This window comes from Tinamus guttatus, unplaced genomic scaffold (assembly GCF_059628265.1).
Source record: "Tinamus guttatus ecotype Peru unplaced genomic scaffold, ASM5962826v1 Tinamus_guttatus_pri_ptg000563l, whole genome shotgun sequence".
Taxonomy (NCBI): Eukaryota; Metazoa; Chordata; class Aves; order Tinamiformes; family Tinamidae; genus Tinamus; species Tinamus guttatus.
Window position 1 is genome coordinate 1999670 of NW_028289097.1, and position 16168 is coordinate 2015837.

General features: G+C 56.8%; 2 protein-coding genes across 5 annotated transcripts in view; one reads left to right on the plus strand and one right to left on the minus strand.

The window, feature by feature from the left end:
- Positions 1–1504: 1504 nt before the first annotated feature.
- On the minus strand, positions 1505–3402 carry TAF11 (TATA-box binding protein associated factor 11). The gene is made up of 5 exons (XM_088534441.1): positions 3205–3402; positions 2983–3119; positions 2753–2840; positions 2377–2473; positions 1505–1654 (listed from the first exon to the last, which is right to left on the minus strand). The coding sequence occupies exons 1-5, from the start codon at positions 3400–3402 to the stop codon at positions 1524–1526; spliced, it is 651 nt and encodes a 216-aa protein (XP_088390567.1). The 3' UTR covers positions 1505–1523.
- A 996-nt stretch (positions 3403–4398) lies between these two features.
- ANKS1A (ankyrin repeat and sterile alpha motif domain containing 1A) overlaps positions 4399–16168 on the plus strand; it is a 69553-nt gene continuing 57783 nt past the window's right edge. For all 4 annotated transcript variants that reach the window (XM_088534459.1, XM_088534456.1, XM_088534460.1 and 1 more), the window contains exon 1: positions 4399–4598. In XM_088534459.1, the coding sequence (XP_088390585.1) occupies positions 4399–4598 (200 nt within the window). The remainder of the gene's footprint in view (positions 4599–16168) is intronic.

A 16168-nucleotide genomic window follows, 5' to 3' on the forward strand; every position in this document is an offset into this window, starting at 1 on the left:
CGCACACGTGTGCTTTGAAGCAAAGCCGGGTGCAAACATCTCACTGTAACTAACACCCTGGGGACCTGCAGCAGCCCCCAAGCAGAACCGCAGACCTCTGCGTCCCAGAACGCTGCCCTAGGGGCACTGAGGGGGGATCCTTGCTCTGCTCACTCACTGCTTGAAAATGGGGGAAATGTCCTCACTTGGTGTCTAAGCTTGGTGTAGAGCCAGCCGGGAAGGCAGGGGGGTGAAAAGGGTTTTAGTGGCCTGGCGTGCAGAACTCCTCACCTCTCCCTTCCTCCGCGGAGCCTGGACAGAGCTGGGCACACTTATTTACAGCAACTTTCTTGCTCTGGCAACTTAAGTCAACCCGATCTCTTTAAAGAAAAATTAAACTACTTTTTTTTTCCCCTAAATAACTAGTAAGAACTGGAAAAAGAAAAATCCCCTTCTTTTCTACAGGGTGTATGTGTGTGGAAGAGGGCGCACAAAAACTCCAGGGTCTTGACTGAATAGCAAAGTTTACTTTTTAAAGCCTTTTATTTAAGGACTCTTTTTGTGTTGTGATGAGAGGCCAACTCCATCCTTGGTGGAGCTCTAAGGCAGCTGCCCCAGGAGAGCCGAGGGGCTCAGGGGGGTGCACTGCAACGGGGCAGGGGATGAACCTGCACCCGAGCCTTAGGCAGTATTGGAACGTTGTTACAGTCTGGCATTTCCACTCATGCATTTACTGGTTCTATGAACCACGGAGAATTAAACTTGCTAACCTCCCTCCTGGTGCCTGCCTCTTTCCTTTCCCTCGGCGGTTCCCGTGTTCCTGCTCCCCGCCTCCTCACGCTGTTTTCCAGGCTGCTCCACGCAGGCGGCTGCAGGAAGGTGGCCCAGGGAAGTGGCAGGAACGCGCTGGGGCTGGGGGGGACAGAGCAGCACCGGGTCCCGGCCCTCCCTGCACTCACACACACCCCATTGCACTAATTGTGCAATCAGCACCACTCTCTCCTGCAAGAAAGGAGCTGTTCAGAGCTCAGCCAGGCTATGGAAACAGCAACAGGTTTAATGTACCAAAAGACACTGGTGTACGTAGAAGCCCTTGCGCCCAAGGGAGCAGGAGGTGGCGTCCTGGGGGGAAACAACACGCTGGAGCCCTCGGCAGGACACGCTGGAGCCCTCGGCGGCTCCGTCCCCGCTCTGCTGCGGAGCGGGACGTCGGGCGCCGCGCCGCGGGCCTGGCCGCTCCCCGGGGGAGCGCTGACAGCCTCCGTGCAGCCACCCCTGCGGAGAGACCCCGGGCTGCAGCCGCGGCCCTCCCACCCCATCACGGTTTGTAAACCCAAAACGGGTCCCGTCTTTAGAACGGAGCTGAACTGAGGCTGGTTCAGCATCGAGGTTGGTTTTCCTATAGGTCCTTGGAGAACGACATGGGCAGGCAACAAGAGAGGCCGGGAGGGCCCAAGCCCCAGAGCTGCTGCAGCTCTGGAGGTTACGCAGCACCCAGCCGGCAGCTCATCGTGTCTCCTGCCTTCCGCTGCCTTTGAGATCCTTCAGTGGAAGATGATTTTCTTGTATTTGGAATTGGGTATCTGTCCCCGTGACTTGAGCCTCCGGACGGCCTCGCGCATGTGCTTGGGCTGCAGAGGTGGCAGCTCTCCCCACTTCTCACATACGTCCAGTGCTAAACAAAAAACAGGAGTTTGCATGAGCAGGAGAGCGAAGCTGAGCCAGCCTCAACAGGCAGTGCTGGTCTGAGCTTGTCTGGGGGTCGTTATGTGCAGCAGCAACAGGAGGGTCCAATCTGCAACGAGGCTGCAGGCCAATTCCTTCCCGGTCACGCAGGAGAGGTGTCGTCTCCACCTCCTGCCAGGGCACGAGGCAGCTCTTCAGAGCGGTGAACCCGCTCGTGCAACCTGCCCGGGGGGACGCTCCCCGCTGCAGCGGCCACGGGTCGTGCATGACAGATCTGCCCTGCTCGTGGGCGGGACAGGATAGACCCAGAGAAGTCTCAGCTTATCCCTTAGAGCATAAACCTTACAGGTGAGAGGCCGAAACAACCCTCCCAGGCTGAATTTGTTCTCCACAGCAGCATTAGGAAAAGATCTCGCCTGTCCTGCGGGGATCTGTGCAGCAGGAATGTCAAGGTTATCTTCATTGGAGGAGATGAAAGGCGGGAGCTGGTCCCCAGCCTCTCCTTGTACTGGCACACAGACAATATTAATATGATAATAATGTGGTTCAAGTCTGAGAGGCTTTTGCAGCACAGGCTGTTAGGCAGAAGTCCTGGATTGGGAACCCCTGCAATTCTCAGTCTTGTTTCACAACCTTCTGTTCTATTTTAAGCTATAATTTGCTGTCTGATTTCTGACCTTTTACACCTCCCCAGCACCTTCCTCCCCTTACCTTCCTCCACCACCTCTCCAACGAAGACCTTGGAAATGCCGGACATGGCAATGACCACGTTCTGGGACACCGAGGTGCCAGTGATCGACTGGATGAGCTGGACAAGCAGAGAGGAGACAGTCAACACCCAGCACGAGCAATGTCACCTCGACCCGTCACCCCGCGTCCCCGGAATGCAGAGCTCTCTCTCCAAACCCCACACATGGGGCTACTTCAGCGGCCAAGGACTGGGGCAGACGAGCTGATCCGAGGACAACGGCCCTGCCCAGGACGAGCAGGAACCTGCGGCCTCGGCCCGGCCTGCTGAGCCGCTACGTCTGCCCTGGCCCCCTCTGCTCACCGGTCTCGCCGGCACCAACGCGTTTTTAAGCCCTACCCGCTTGATGGCGGCCTTGGGGAAGGCGGAGCGGCGGTACATCTCGTAGCGATTCAGCTGCTCTTCAGAGAAGGACGACACCAGTATCCTGGGGCAGGGAAAGGGGAGGAAACGGCGAGAAAAAAAAAAAAAAAGGCATGAGGTTTCTCTACCTCCTGTACAGGGCAGAGCCCGAAAGGGACAAGCTGCCCAAGGCACGGGACGGCGGGAGCTGCGGCCCCGGCACTCACTGCATCTTCTGGATCTCGTCCTCGTCCACCTTGGGCTTCTTCTCCTTCCGCTCCTTCAGCTCCAGCTTCGCCTTCTTGGCCGCGGGCGGCAGGTTCGGGTCCTCGGCGTCGCCCGCCTCGCCCTCGGCGCCGCGCGCCTGCGGGACAGCGCAGGGCTCGCTCCGCCCCGGCCCCGCCACGGCCCCACCGCCCGCCCCGGGCCCGCCCCGGGCCCGGCCTCACCTCCCCTGCCGGTGCCTCCGCCCGGGACTCGGCGCCCGCGCCAGCCTCCCCCGCCTCGGCCTCCGCCGCCGCCGCACCCGGCAGCTCCTCCGCGCCCGCCGCTCCGGGCCCCGCGGGGGACGCGGCGGCGGCGCCCGGCGGCGGCTCCGGCCCGGCGGCCCCGAGCTCCTCCCGCGCGGGCGGCTCGGGCTCCGCCATGGCGGCAGCGGCGCCTCCCGCTGACGTCACGGCTACGGCTGCCGCGGAGGGCCGCGCCTGGGCGGCGGTGGGGCGGGGCCTGTCGCCAGGGCAACGAGGCCTGGCCGGGGCGGAGGGGAATGGGAGCACTGGGGACACTGGGAATACCAAGGAACACTCGAGGGTGCTGGGAGCACTGGGGATACTGGGAATACCAAGGAACACTCGAGGGTGCTGGGAGCACTGGGGACACTGGGAATACCAAGGAACACTCGAGGGTGCTGGGAGCACTGGGGACACTGGGAATACCAAGGAACACTCGAGGGTGCTGGGAGCACTGGGGATACTGGGGGTACTGGAGGATGCAGCAGGAGGGACCAACCTGCCGCCTGGAGGTGGCTCGTGGGCCCCGGCACAGACAGACGGGGCACCCGCGTCCTCCCGCCGCTGTGGTGAAGGGAGGGCCCTCACCCCGCTTTGTTACCCCAGGCCGTGGGTCTCAACTTGGGGTTTTGGCATGAGAATAGGGAAAAAAGATCAATGTTAACAAGAAAGGTGGAGTCCCATGAATACGCGCTGTGTCAGAGCTGCTCCAGCTCTCCGCTCCCCTTCTGCCCTGCTCAGACACAGCGGCTCCCTCAGACCTGAGGCGGTAGGCGCTAGGCCGGGGTGCCCCCTTCCCTGGCTGCAGCTTTAATGAATAAAATCAAGCGGATTTAATTTGAAACTGCCGGAAATGCAGCGCGGCCGGAGCCGCGGGGGGTTACCGGGGTGGCGAGGCCGGGCACAGGCGGCCCCGGGGCCTCCGCGCGTGGCGACTTCGGGGCCCCCCGCCCCGCGCGTGGGGGTCTCAAGGCCCCGCCCATCAGCGGCCCGAGTGCCACGCCCACAAGGGGGGCGGGGTTGCAAGGACACGCCCCCTCGTGTGGGCGGGGTCTTCCGCTCGCCCCGCCCCCGCGGGGCCCCGCCCCGGAAGGACGCGCCGGGGGCGGGCGGCGGCGGCGGCCGGGCCGGGCCATGGGGAAGGAGCAGGAGCTGCTGGAGGCCGCGCGCACCGGGAACCTGCCCGCCGTGGAGCGGCTGCTCTCGGGAAAGCGCCTCAGCTCCGGCTTCGGCGCCGGCGGCGGCTCCGCGGGCAGCGGCGGCGGCTCCGGGGGCGGCGGCGGCTCCGGCGGCGGGAGCGGCGTTGTGGGGCACCCGCTCTCCAGCCTGCTCAGGTGAGCGCGGCCCGCGGGGCGGCGGGCGCGGGGCCGGCCCTGCGCGAGGCGCGCGCGGGGGGCGGCTCGGGGCAGGGGCGCTGCGCGGCGGCCGCGGGGCTGTCGCGGGGCAGGACCTGGAGCCCGCGGCACCGGCGGGGCCCCGGCGCGGCAGCCGGGCTGGCGCCTGGGGGCTCTAGGGAAGGAGGGGCCCGGCTGGGGCGCGGTGCTGCCGAGAGGCCGGGCCGGGGGCTCCCGCAGCGCTGCCCGCTCGCGGGGTCCCGGCGGAGCCGCAGGGTCCCGGGGCCGCCCGTGGCCGCAGGGTCCCGGGGCCGGGCGGGGAGCCGGGCTCCGCTCCGGGCGCAGCAGCCCCGGAGGCAGCAGCGCGGGTGTCCCCGGGCCCGCGGGGCAGGTGCGGAGCCGCCTGCTCGGCCTCCCCGCCCGGGCTCTCCTTGCGCTCCACTCGAGCGAGCTCTCCCTTTTCCCGCCGTTTTCCCGGGGAGCGGAGGGGCTGTCCGGGCTCTGGGCAGGCCGGGCCGTGCCGGGCGCTGTCCCCGGCTCCGCCACCCCGAGCTCCGCTCCCCGCAGCCCGCTCCGTTTTGCAGCTCCCGGATCTTTGTTAGTTTTTCCTCCTCCCCTTTTCCCGACGCCTCGCCAGGGAACCGCTTGCTGGTGCGTTTCTCAAGTTGCAGCTTTTTGCCGTTTCAGCTCCTCTGCGGGAAATGCTGCCGTTCTCCTTGCCGGAGCGCCGGGTTTGCCGCGGTGGCGGTCGAGCCCCTCGGTGCCGCTTGTCCCTTTGGAAAGACGCGCCTTGCTCGTTTGTAGCTAAACTCGATCCGCTTTTCCCTTTCCAAACCCTGCTTGGATTCGTGGTGTTGCACATTGAACTGCATGGCACAGACACGCCAGCACACGTGGTCTCCTCCTTCCTGGTGTGTATTTGTTGGTGTCTCAAATGTAAACATGCTCTTGGGCTGGACTTTATAATTGTCACGTATTAAACACGCCGAGCCCTTGTTGTAAGTGGGGAAGTGGCTCCGAGCACTTGAGGCTCCTCCGTGTTAGAAGGTGGATGTGCTTGAAGGCTGTTTAGATAACGAGGAGAGGTTCGGCGGGGTTAAGCACACACCTCGAGTGCCGGCAAGCGCTTGTGCTGGCCGTGGGGCGGCGCGTGGCCGTGGGGCGGCGCGTGGCCGTGGGGCGGCCGCCGCCTCCCGCCGTGGGCACCGGGCGCTTCCCTGCTCCCGCGGAGCCCGCTCGGCCTCTCGTCCCGGAGGATTTTCCTCAGGTAAACGGTGGCACGGACAGGCTGCAGGGATGGCAAGCGGGAGTTGTCATCCGTAGCCTGTGCTCATTTGCTCACCTGCCTTAAAAGCATCTTTATTGACTCTTTAAAGATCTCTTTCTCCCATCAAACTTTTCAATTTCTGAATCTTTTTCTCCATGCCGCCTGGCAGCCAGATTTTGATGCTGGGATTTGGACAATTTAGGGGAGGATTTCCTGTCAACTTGTTATGCTTGGGATTCAGTGACTCCGAGTGAGAAACCCCCCTTGTGCTTGTTTAATCAACACGAGGTTTTTGTGAGGAACAGCCACTGAATTAACCTGCCGCGAGAAGCCTGGCAATTGTTTGGGGAGCACCCGGGCCAAGCCGGGCAGGGTTCAAAACTGGTGTTTTCTGTAGCTGAACCCGAGCCCTGCTGAGCTGCAGTAACCCCAGGGAGCCCTGGTGGGAGCAGGGGATGGCTCCAAGTCCCAGCGCTCCTTAGGGATTGTCCGAGCAGCAACGGGTCCTTCGTGTCCCCTTGGTAGGGCAGCACCAAACTGGACTTTGATCATTGCAGTGCGGGTCGAGTTTCCCCCTGAAATAGAGTAACCAGATTAAGTTTCCAAGTGGCCTCAATGTATCCGAGAAGAAATTCGGACGCTCCTCTCGTGGGTGTCATCCTGTTGTGGCCTGGCTTTACTCTGCAGCGTGTGAGATTAGCTCTTGCCCCTGGTGCCCAGGCCTCGTTACCGCCTGCTCTGCAGTCTCCGGAGGCCGAGATTCCGCGGAGCATCCTTGGCCCCCTGCGTCCTGGGGGCAGGGAGCGCTCCGCAGCCGCCTCCGTGTTTAATTACAGCTGCCTCTGCCTTTCCGCGCTCCCTTAAAATCACTCCAAGGGCTCGGAAGCAGGAAATGGGAAACTTGGTCTGCCTTGCACTTAGTGGAAAGGCGAAGGGGGCAAATTAAAGGGAACTGGTGGCGTGGGAGGGTGAACAGGAAGGTGGCAGAAATTGATCCGGGCAGTGCGGACGGGCCAGCCCTGCACCACCTGCAGCAGGGCAAGAATAGCTGTAAAGCTGAAATCTGTGTCTTGATATATATTTTTTTCCTAGCGATAATTAGGTGCATTTTAAAAACAATAAATACGGACTGGAAAGGTGCCCAGTGGGTGTCAGAGGGACGATTAATTGGGAGTGTTAATGGAAGAAATAAATGGGTGGAGAAGGTGCTGGTGGCTGCCGCTGTCCGGGCTCCGCAGTGAAGACGAGCTGGCCCAGCGGGATCCACGTTCAGTGTGAGCGGATAAAGAAATCCCCAAGGAGGCGACGGGCCGGGCCAGGGTGCTGATCTGGATCAGCCCCCTCAAAAAGAGCCCTCCTGCTTATGGCGCTGCTCCGCTCTCCTCGGCTGCCGCGACGCTCGTGCCAAGAACAGGGTCACGAATGCTCTGCTGGGCTGACAGAGCCACCTTGTTCCTTCTCCTGTCTGATTTCAGGTCTTTTTGGGGTCAGGGAAGTATTTCGGTTTCTATTTTTTAGCTGTCTCTCTGTTTGGAGTACCTGTTCTCCAAAGAACACGGCGCTTTCCTGCGCGCGGGGCCCGGTTTCTTCTGAGCTGTTCCTCAGCATTTGAGATGGTCACAAAAAGAGTTTGCGTTAAACACACTGCACTTAAAAACAGGGGGCAGTTAGGCTTATTGCAACTTAAATGTGAACTTTGGCCTTGGGGATTTCTTATTTCCCCTCTGGGTGTGGAAGATGTGTATAAACTCCAAAAGAAATTGCAACGTTCTGCAAGCAGGGAGAAAGATGTGTTGGGCTGCGAGTCCAAGGAGAAGGAAGCACAAAAGGTAGAATGGAAGATATAGGGGCAAATGTGCCATCCTGAAACACGAAAAAATACATGGAAAAATCAGCCCCGGTGGAAAACTAGTGTGGATAAGGGAGTACAAGTGGTAGGTTGTGCTCTTAAGAGGGGTGTAGAGCGGATAAGGAGCTAGAGAGGAGAGGGGCGTCTGGCTTTGACGAGGCGGATGGAGGGTCCCATGGAGTGACGGGGCCTGCGCGGGGCCTGGGGGTCCCCAGCCCTGCCGGGTTCACGGGAGCTGCCCGGGATCTGCCCGCGGGACGAGGCCGTTGGGATCCGTTTGTGACCGGGGCCGCCGCAGCCCTCCCGTCTCCGCAGCGCTGCAGTCAGCCCGTTCCTTGGAACGTGGTTCACAGCAGCGGCAAACACCCTTCGTGCGGATCAGCGAGCGCTTCCAAGTAAGAAGTCCAAGAATTACAAACGCTTTGGGAATCCATCGATGGAGATATGATGGGGCCGCTCTGCACAGGAGCTGTAGAATCGACTCGGCTGCTCTTTGGGCTGCTGCCCCTCAGTGCATCAAGGAGAAACTTCTGCTGCGAATTAGGACCTTTCTCGTGTACATCTGCCGTGCGAAGGGGTTTGGTGGTTGCTTCACCGAAGCCAAAGCAAGTGTTGCAGTCAGTTTGCAGCAGCATCGCTGCTGGGGATTTTCTTTGGTTTAGGAAATGACATGGTATAACGGTTAAACACTTAAGCGTAGTCCAAAAGTGGTCAGAGTCAGGAGGGTGATTTGTGTAGGGTGAGGAGAGGAGGGGGGAAATAAATAGTGGGGCTTCATATTTGTTCCTGTGCAGCGTGGTGGTTTCAAGAAATGATTCGGCAAGTGCCACAAGTTCTGCCTGTGCTCTGGAAACCCAGCTGTGCCCTGCGGGGCTTCATCCAGCGCGGAGCTGCCGCGCGATCCCTCCTGGATCCGCGGGGATGAGGAGAGCGGCTCCGCTCCGGCAGGATTCCCGGCTCCCGTGGGAGCAGCGGGATGGGAGCGGGTCCTTGGGGGAGAAGGGGCTTTGGGAGCAGCTGCCCGCGCAGGGCCGGCCCCAGGGAGGCTCCGAGGTCCGGGGCGCTGGTCCCGGCTCCGCGCTCCTTATCTCGCCCTTCCCCTCCAGGAGGAAGCTGCTCCCAGCGCGTTGCTGCTGCCTCGTAAAACAGGGCTGGAACAGGGATGTGAGCGAGGCCGGGACTTTTCTGGCTGCTGTGATTAATAATATCTGGGCAAGCTTGAAACTGGCTTCTGTTCCCCACCCTGCCCTGCAAACAGCTAAGCAGGACGGATCTCTCTTTAATTAGATACCTGAGCACTATATTGCCAAGAGCATTAGTGCCACAGGCATGAGGTGTGCACCCGCTCTTTCCTTGGGAATTGTTTCCTAAGCACTTCTGCAATAATTCAGGATTGCAATTATTGGCGGTGTTTTTTTTTTTTTTTTTTTTGAGTTCAGTATCTGTGTGATCTCCCAGTCCAGCTTTGGAAGATTCTTTGCCTGTTTGGTCAGCAGGTTTTTGCGATTAGGCCAGGTTTTCCGTCTTGCTGGAAAAGTCGCTCCGTGCCCTCGGGCGAGCGGGTCGGGTGCTGTTTCCCCCTTCAGGGCAGGGGCTTTGGGCAGCTCCAGAGCCTCCTTGGTGGGGATGTGGGCTGGGATTCCCTGGATATTGGCCCCTCGTCTCCACCGTGCGCCGAGACCCCGCAGGGATGCGGGATTTGTCCCCTCGAAGGTGCTCGCGGTTTGTTTCAGGTGGAGCAGAGGAGGCTGCTTGTGGCTGCTCCGTAACTGGAGAGTGTCCAGAGTGTCCCCAAGTACCGAAGGGGTTTGGGAATGGCCGTGTGGTAACACCCTAATGCTCTGCCGGGGGTTGTCGTGGGCTCGGTGGGACAGGAGGAGCATCAGGTTGAACAGAAGATCCCAGGAGCTCCACATCCTCCGTGCCCTGAGCCAGACTGCCCAGAAACTCCAAAATAGCTGCAAGAAACTGGGAACTGAGGAGGCAGTTTGTGTTCAGGAGCGGTTTGAGTCAGGTGCTCTCATGGTTTGGTTAAAATCCCAGGCGGCTCCTTGAAATTTGCATTTTGAGGACTTGAGGATTTGTCTTATTTGTGCTGGAGTAAGGAGCTGCATTGAGCAGCTCACAGAGAAGGGCTGCTCCTGTTGGTCAGGGATGTTCGTGGGGCTTCAGTGTTCTGGATGGAAGTCAGGGTGGACAGGAGACCTCCCGAACTTGGTATCCTGCCACTGAGTTGTGTGTAGGAATTTCGGGAGCAAAACCACCGGTATGTGTGTAAACAAGTAGGAGGTACTGCAGCAGTGAGATGCTTTCACTTCCAAAGACGTGTTCCCTTCTGCAGACCTGAATCCAAAGAAATGTCCTGTAGATGCAGCTGCATCTCGAGGGCAGGAGCTCTGCCGAGTTCAGCTGGACACCGAGTGCGTAGGGAAAAGCTTTGGGGATTTAACAGTGATATTGGAATGTTGCAACTACTCTCTTGCCACTGGGCAAGTGGTTTGGCAGAGAGCAGCTTTCTAAAGATGAATGTGTGCAGCTCTCTGTGATATATTAGCAGCAATGGAGCCAAGGAACAGTGTTCATGTGATGGACTTGGTTTTTTTAATGCAGTGTGTTACTGCGGTGCGATTGAAGGGCGAGCAAGCAGGAAAGAAAAAGGAGTGAAAGACGCGATCCAGAAGAGAGGCGCTACGTGCAGATTCCTGCCTTCATCCCAGACCAAGAAGAAGAGGAAAACTCCCCTCGCAGCGCGGCCGGACAGGGATGGGACAAGTCCCGGGCTCCTTCCGTGACGGTGCCCGCGGGCGGCTCTGCCGGATAGAGGAGGTGCTGGACGTGGCCCTGGGCCGGTCCTGAGCAGCTCGCCCTGGAGCAGGGCTTAGTCCTGGAAATGAGATAAATCCGATTGCACAGAAACTGGTAAAAATAAAACTGTTGAGGATTGATTTGTTTCTATAGCAACGGACTCCTAATACAGTTTCTCTCTGCAGAAGGGCAAAAAAACATAAAATGAAATGCGAGTCCACCCGGGAGTGTAGCTGTCACCAAAGAGAACTCTTCAGTGGATGAACGAAGGGGCAAAATGCTTAATTAACATCAAGAAGGGCCAAAAGGTGTCAGTTTTCCTGGGGAAGAAGCTGGTGCTCGGCGCGTGCGCGCGGCCTGGCTGTGCCGGAGCCGCAGTCGGCAGCGCGGCCTCCTGGAGCCGGTGTCTGCCCCTTCCCGTGGGCAGCGGGAACGTCCCGCCTGGAGACGGGCAGCGTCCGACGGATCCGTCGCCTGGACGTTCATCGTGTCAAGCCTCGATTTTAGCTGAATTCAATAAATGACTCTGTGTTGTCATCTCGGGACGGCCGTGACTTGCTTAAGAGATGTCCAGGGTTTATCAGGGGATTCCTTCGTTGAGTGAGTTGCAGCAAGGCAGCCTTGGAGGAGCACAGAGGAGTTTCACAGTTATATTTTCTGGATCTTCCCTTCTAACTGGAGCTGGATGTGGGGCTAGTCCAGCTCTGGTGTGTGCAGAGCTTCTGTAGGGATCTGGGTCCTGGAAGAAACTCCTGTAGAGCATCGGGGCTGCTGCACGCAAGCTTGAATCCAAAGCTCTTGTTTTTGTCTTGCACACCATGCACATTTGGATAAAGCACATCTTTACCATCACCCCCTTAACCAGGAGCATTACCAGGCTGGAGTTCAGCCCGTGCATTACCCCTTTTCTCATGTATTTAGTGATTTTTTTTCCCCACGGTTCCTAAAAGCAGACTTAAATACCGGGCAGGCCCCGCGGTGCCCAGCGCCGAACCCACGCGGACGCACGGGGCACTTGGCAGAGACCGGCTGACGTGACCCCCCTCGCACCGCGCTAAGGGTTAACGAATAAAACCAGTGCTTAGGGCTGAAACTGGCTGTGTGTGAGCAAAACAACACAAGAAGCAGTTGTTAAACCTGCGGTGTGCAGGCCAGGCTCCTTCCAAGCTCTGCAAGAGAGTCCGTGCTATGGAGTTGAAGCTGGAGCTGAATTCATGTGTTTTGGGCTTGGGAAACTTATGTTACATGAGCAGTGTAGCTTGTTGTTTAAGCACCTGATTTCTTTTAAAAGGAAGGTAAATTTAAGCATAAACCCTGAGCTTTTTTCAGGTAAAAGGAAGTATCTGCAGTGTTGCATGCTAAGGATACAATACACAACCTAGCCTAAAAGTGAGTGCCATAAATATTATGTAAATACATTATCTCATTAGATTTATGTCTAATCCTATTGCCTGCTGTTTTTCAGACTCACAAGCCAGAAAATGTCACTGGTGGTCTTGCAAATCTAATATTGAAGTGGGTTGGAAATTAGGTGGAATGACTTTTGCCTCATCCGAATTAGGACACTAGGAGAAATCCTTTCAAGTTTAGCATCACAGAGTAAAATGTCTGGTTTTAAGTGTAATCCGATTAAAGAAGCCTAGTGCTGGGTAAGGCTTGAAGACCTTCTGTGCATAGATACATGTGGCCTTCCCAGGCCCTTCCATACTACTCTTAATTTCAGAAATTGCTTTTTTTAAGGAAGCAGGAACAGGGTTATGATAAAGCTGTGACCTCTGGGGACTTGGAAGCTTTTTGCATTCTAGTCCTGGCTCTGTTACAAGGCTGTGAAGTCCCTCAGATGACCGAAATAGAGGACTGCAAGTCCCACGACTTGGCTTCTGTTAGTTCTTCTTTCCAGTGTTTTTCCGGCTGCGGTTTCTCGCTGTGCGGTGTTAAATCTGATGGAGCGTTGGCTGCCAGGTGAAAGACTTTGAACGGGCCTTGATTCACGCTGTGATCCCCTCGGGTGACCTTTGGTTGTCCTGGTGTGTCTTTAGTAACTACCTTTATGTGTCTGAAAATTACTTGCATTCCTCCTGTGGCATCCGATGCTTTTTAGAGCCTCGTTTCAGCCTGGTGCAGACTGAAGGAGCTTGTCTGAGCTCCCATAGCTCATCTCTGCCTTAGAAACAGCTGAAAATGCATAGAGCTTGGAGAGTGTATGTGATACATGCTGGATTTGGTAATTCCAATCGAGGCTAAAGGAAATGCTTGACAAAGAATGAAACAGGATGTCCTTGACATTCCTTTTCGCTCAACAAAAAGAGTGAAAGATGAATCTTCTACATGAGAATCATTTAGAAAGATGAGAATTGGGTCCGCTGGTCCTGCGGCTCGGAGGAGGCGACGCCAACGTGCTCCTTGGTGCTGGATATTCCCCGGAACGGCTCGGCTCAAGGAGAGCTGCTCCCGGGAACCCCCGTTGTCTGGTCAAGCCCGGAAACAAGATCCTTCCACTTGGAAATGTGCCCGGGTTTTCCCCCTTGCAAACGAGCTATTCTGTTCCCTGTCAGTGATTCCCGTGCTGGGAAGCGCCGGCTCTGCCGTGTGCCGGCTGGTTTGCATCGTCTGCAATGACTTTCTCAGATGCAAAAATAACCAGGGCGACTGTCTGTTGTTGAGGTTAAGGAGAAGTTTGAAGTCAACCGGACTTGGAAGTCGACTTCTGAAGGGTAAATGTTGCATTTAAATTGTGCGTGCAGAAGCGTAGCGCCGGCTGTTGTTCCTGCGTGTTTACCATAACTGCTTCACAGGGTTTTAGTCTTGGATATTATAGGAGTCCTTGTGGTAGTTAAAGATTCGGGTGTTATCCCACAGCTCGTGCACGCTTGGCTTGTTGTTCTTATTTGAAATTCCTCGGGAAAGTTGGGAACGAGGCAGCTGTGCAGAGCTACCGTGCAAGGAAAGGAGTTCCTGCCCTCCATCCCTGGAACAGCCCGTGCTGGGTAAGGTGTAAAGCAGTGACATCCCCACAGCTACACGGGGGTGATCGGTCACGATTGAGGTGCTATTACTTATGGGCAGAGAGCTTGAGGGACTGGAGAGTTTTGTTCCTAACCGAGTGCTCTGCCCTGTGGATGTGACCGTCCCGCACCACAGGACGTTCCGGTGGGAAAGGCTCTGCCACCAGGACAGCTCCTGGCTGCAAGACCTGTATCTAACACAGGAAACACCTCAAGGCTGTTTGTGTTTTCCAAGGAGCAGGCAGAAATATTTTAAGGATTTTGAAATAATATTATCTAAAACCTGTCCTGTACGAGCGTGGTGTGGAGCACGTGCTGTTTGGCTGCTGCTGACTTGGGTTTTTGCACCTCGCTGCTTGTCACTGTGGTACTGATAGCAGAGACAAGTAATGACAACCTTTACAGGAGCTATCTGGAGATTCAGAAATAATCCACTGCCTCAGTCGGGCGCGCTCGTGCCCGCCTGTTAACAGGCCACATCTTGAGATGCTTCTTGCTACCTTGTAAAAGGTTGTTCCTTTGCGTTTCAGCCCCACTTAGTGCTTAACACTTGCTTAAAAACTGTTGTCTGGCGAGTGTTAAGTTGATACTTTCCCAGTGCGTGGAAGAACAGTGGGGTTTCCCAACAGCATTTGAGACCGGATCGGGTTTGTCCTAAATATTCCCTTGAACGCCATCAGAAACTCACTTTTCTGCCCTCCCCCTTAGAGCCGCTGCCTCTGCTGAGTCTCGGTTCAAAAGCTCATCCGGGAGGACTCGCTGGGGGTCAGGGCCGTGCTCCGGAGCCGCCGCGTTTGCATCTTGCTGCCAGTTAATTCCCTGCTCGGCCGGGGCTCCCTTTTGCCTTCCAGGGCTTCTGCGTAAGCCACGGCCCTGGGGTTTGATATGTACCGAAATGGAGCTTTGTGGGTGACACCCCCTGATGGCTGATGTGACTAGGGAGCCGTGGGCTATGTTGAAGGGCAGCGTGTGCTCCACATACTTAAGTGGAAGCTTTTGAGCCTCTTAATTCGGCAGTCCTGGGCATCTTTCCTTGAGGGCCTCTTCTGCCAGCCCGCTGCGTTCAGTCTTTAATATTGCAGTGAATAATGCGCTTTTCACCCGCGCGTCGCGTTGCTCCCGCCCGTCCTCGTGCGCTGCGGGGCTCTCGGTGCCTGCCCGGCGCCCGCTCCCTGCTCCGTCTGGAAAACGCAGCTCTCCGATGCGCGAGGAGCCGCGACCGGCCGATGCCCCCGATCTCGACAGCGTCACGGGGGATACGAGCTGCTATGTGAGCCCCCATCTAATCTTTCCCAGTCTCCCTAAGGCAAAAGTGTGCTCTAGATGGAGTTGCTGGTATGAAATAATTGCGTTTGCTGTTTAATTGACACTGGGGAGGGGATAATTCGGTCTCTGAGTCTTGGTTTCTCCGTGTCTGCTTTACTCAGCCCGTTCTCCTGTTTCTCCCCCGGGTCAGGACCCAGCAGCGCTGTTTAGCGCTCGGTGCCTCGGTGCGGGCCCTGGCGCCCTCTGAGCGCTCCGGGGCCTGGAGCCGGCATCGCTGAGGCACAACAGGGCTGCCCCGGCCACCCGCGTCCCGAGGACGCAGCGGATCTCCTTAGGAGTCTCTTTTCCCATGGAAAGATGGGGGGGATACGGAGGTGGATCTAACTTCTCCATGTAACGCTTCTCTAAGACCCAGCAAGGAGGAGGGCGTCCGTGTCCGAATGGAGCGTTGCCTTTCCAGAGCTCCTAGATGCTAGAAATCCCCCCGAGAGGCAGATCGGATCAGATTGGGGTGGGTGCTGACAAAAATGGTAACTTTGATTTGTTCTAATCCTGATCACGGCAGTGAACGTGGAGCTATTCTGCAGACCAGGCAGCCAGGAGGGTGTTTTATGCCATCCCCAGGCATTTAACCAGTGCATCAATTCTCTGTGAAAGAGGGGAGTGATGGGCAGCGGGAATGACATACTCAGATTTGTTTGCTGTAAAACTCGGGTACTTTGCTCTTTTCTTTTGATATTGTATTTTCTTCTCCGTAAATAGAGCTTCTCCAGCACTATGGAAACAGTAAAACTTTAATTTCAAATAAAGAGCGAGGAAAACTTACGGTAGCAATGCCACTAGTTCCAGTTCACAATTTTATGGTATTTTCAGCTCCAGGCTGTTTTATATGACTTCCATAATGCTGTGGAATTTATTGAATTTCTGCAGGAATGTCTTCCTTTTGCTCGTACTCCTCAAACTCATCTAGTCAGGAGGATTCACTGCAAAAGTGACATTTAGTAAAACTCATTAGAAGCTTTGTAATTGTTTTGCAAGTATTGCCAAATTTCTGCCTTCTCTTAGGGATCAGTTTCCCTGTCTAGCAAAAGAAAGACAACGTTTTCAACCGTTGTTCTTCAGGTTGAATTCCTACAGCGGCGAGTGCCGGGCAGTGAGGATTTGGATCTGGAAAAATTCAAACAGGCCGGGTTGAAAATGCTGTTAAGCCCTGAGCAGAGGCTGCGTCGGAGCTTAGTTACGTGCCTCAGAAGCCAGCTGGAAACTTCTTCTAAAATGATGCCAGTTGTCCCTTCCCTCCTGGAATCGCCTCGATCATCCTCCCCTCTGTGTTTTCCAAGTTCTTTGGCTTCAGCCAGTTCCAGCGCTGCCGTCTCCG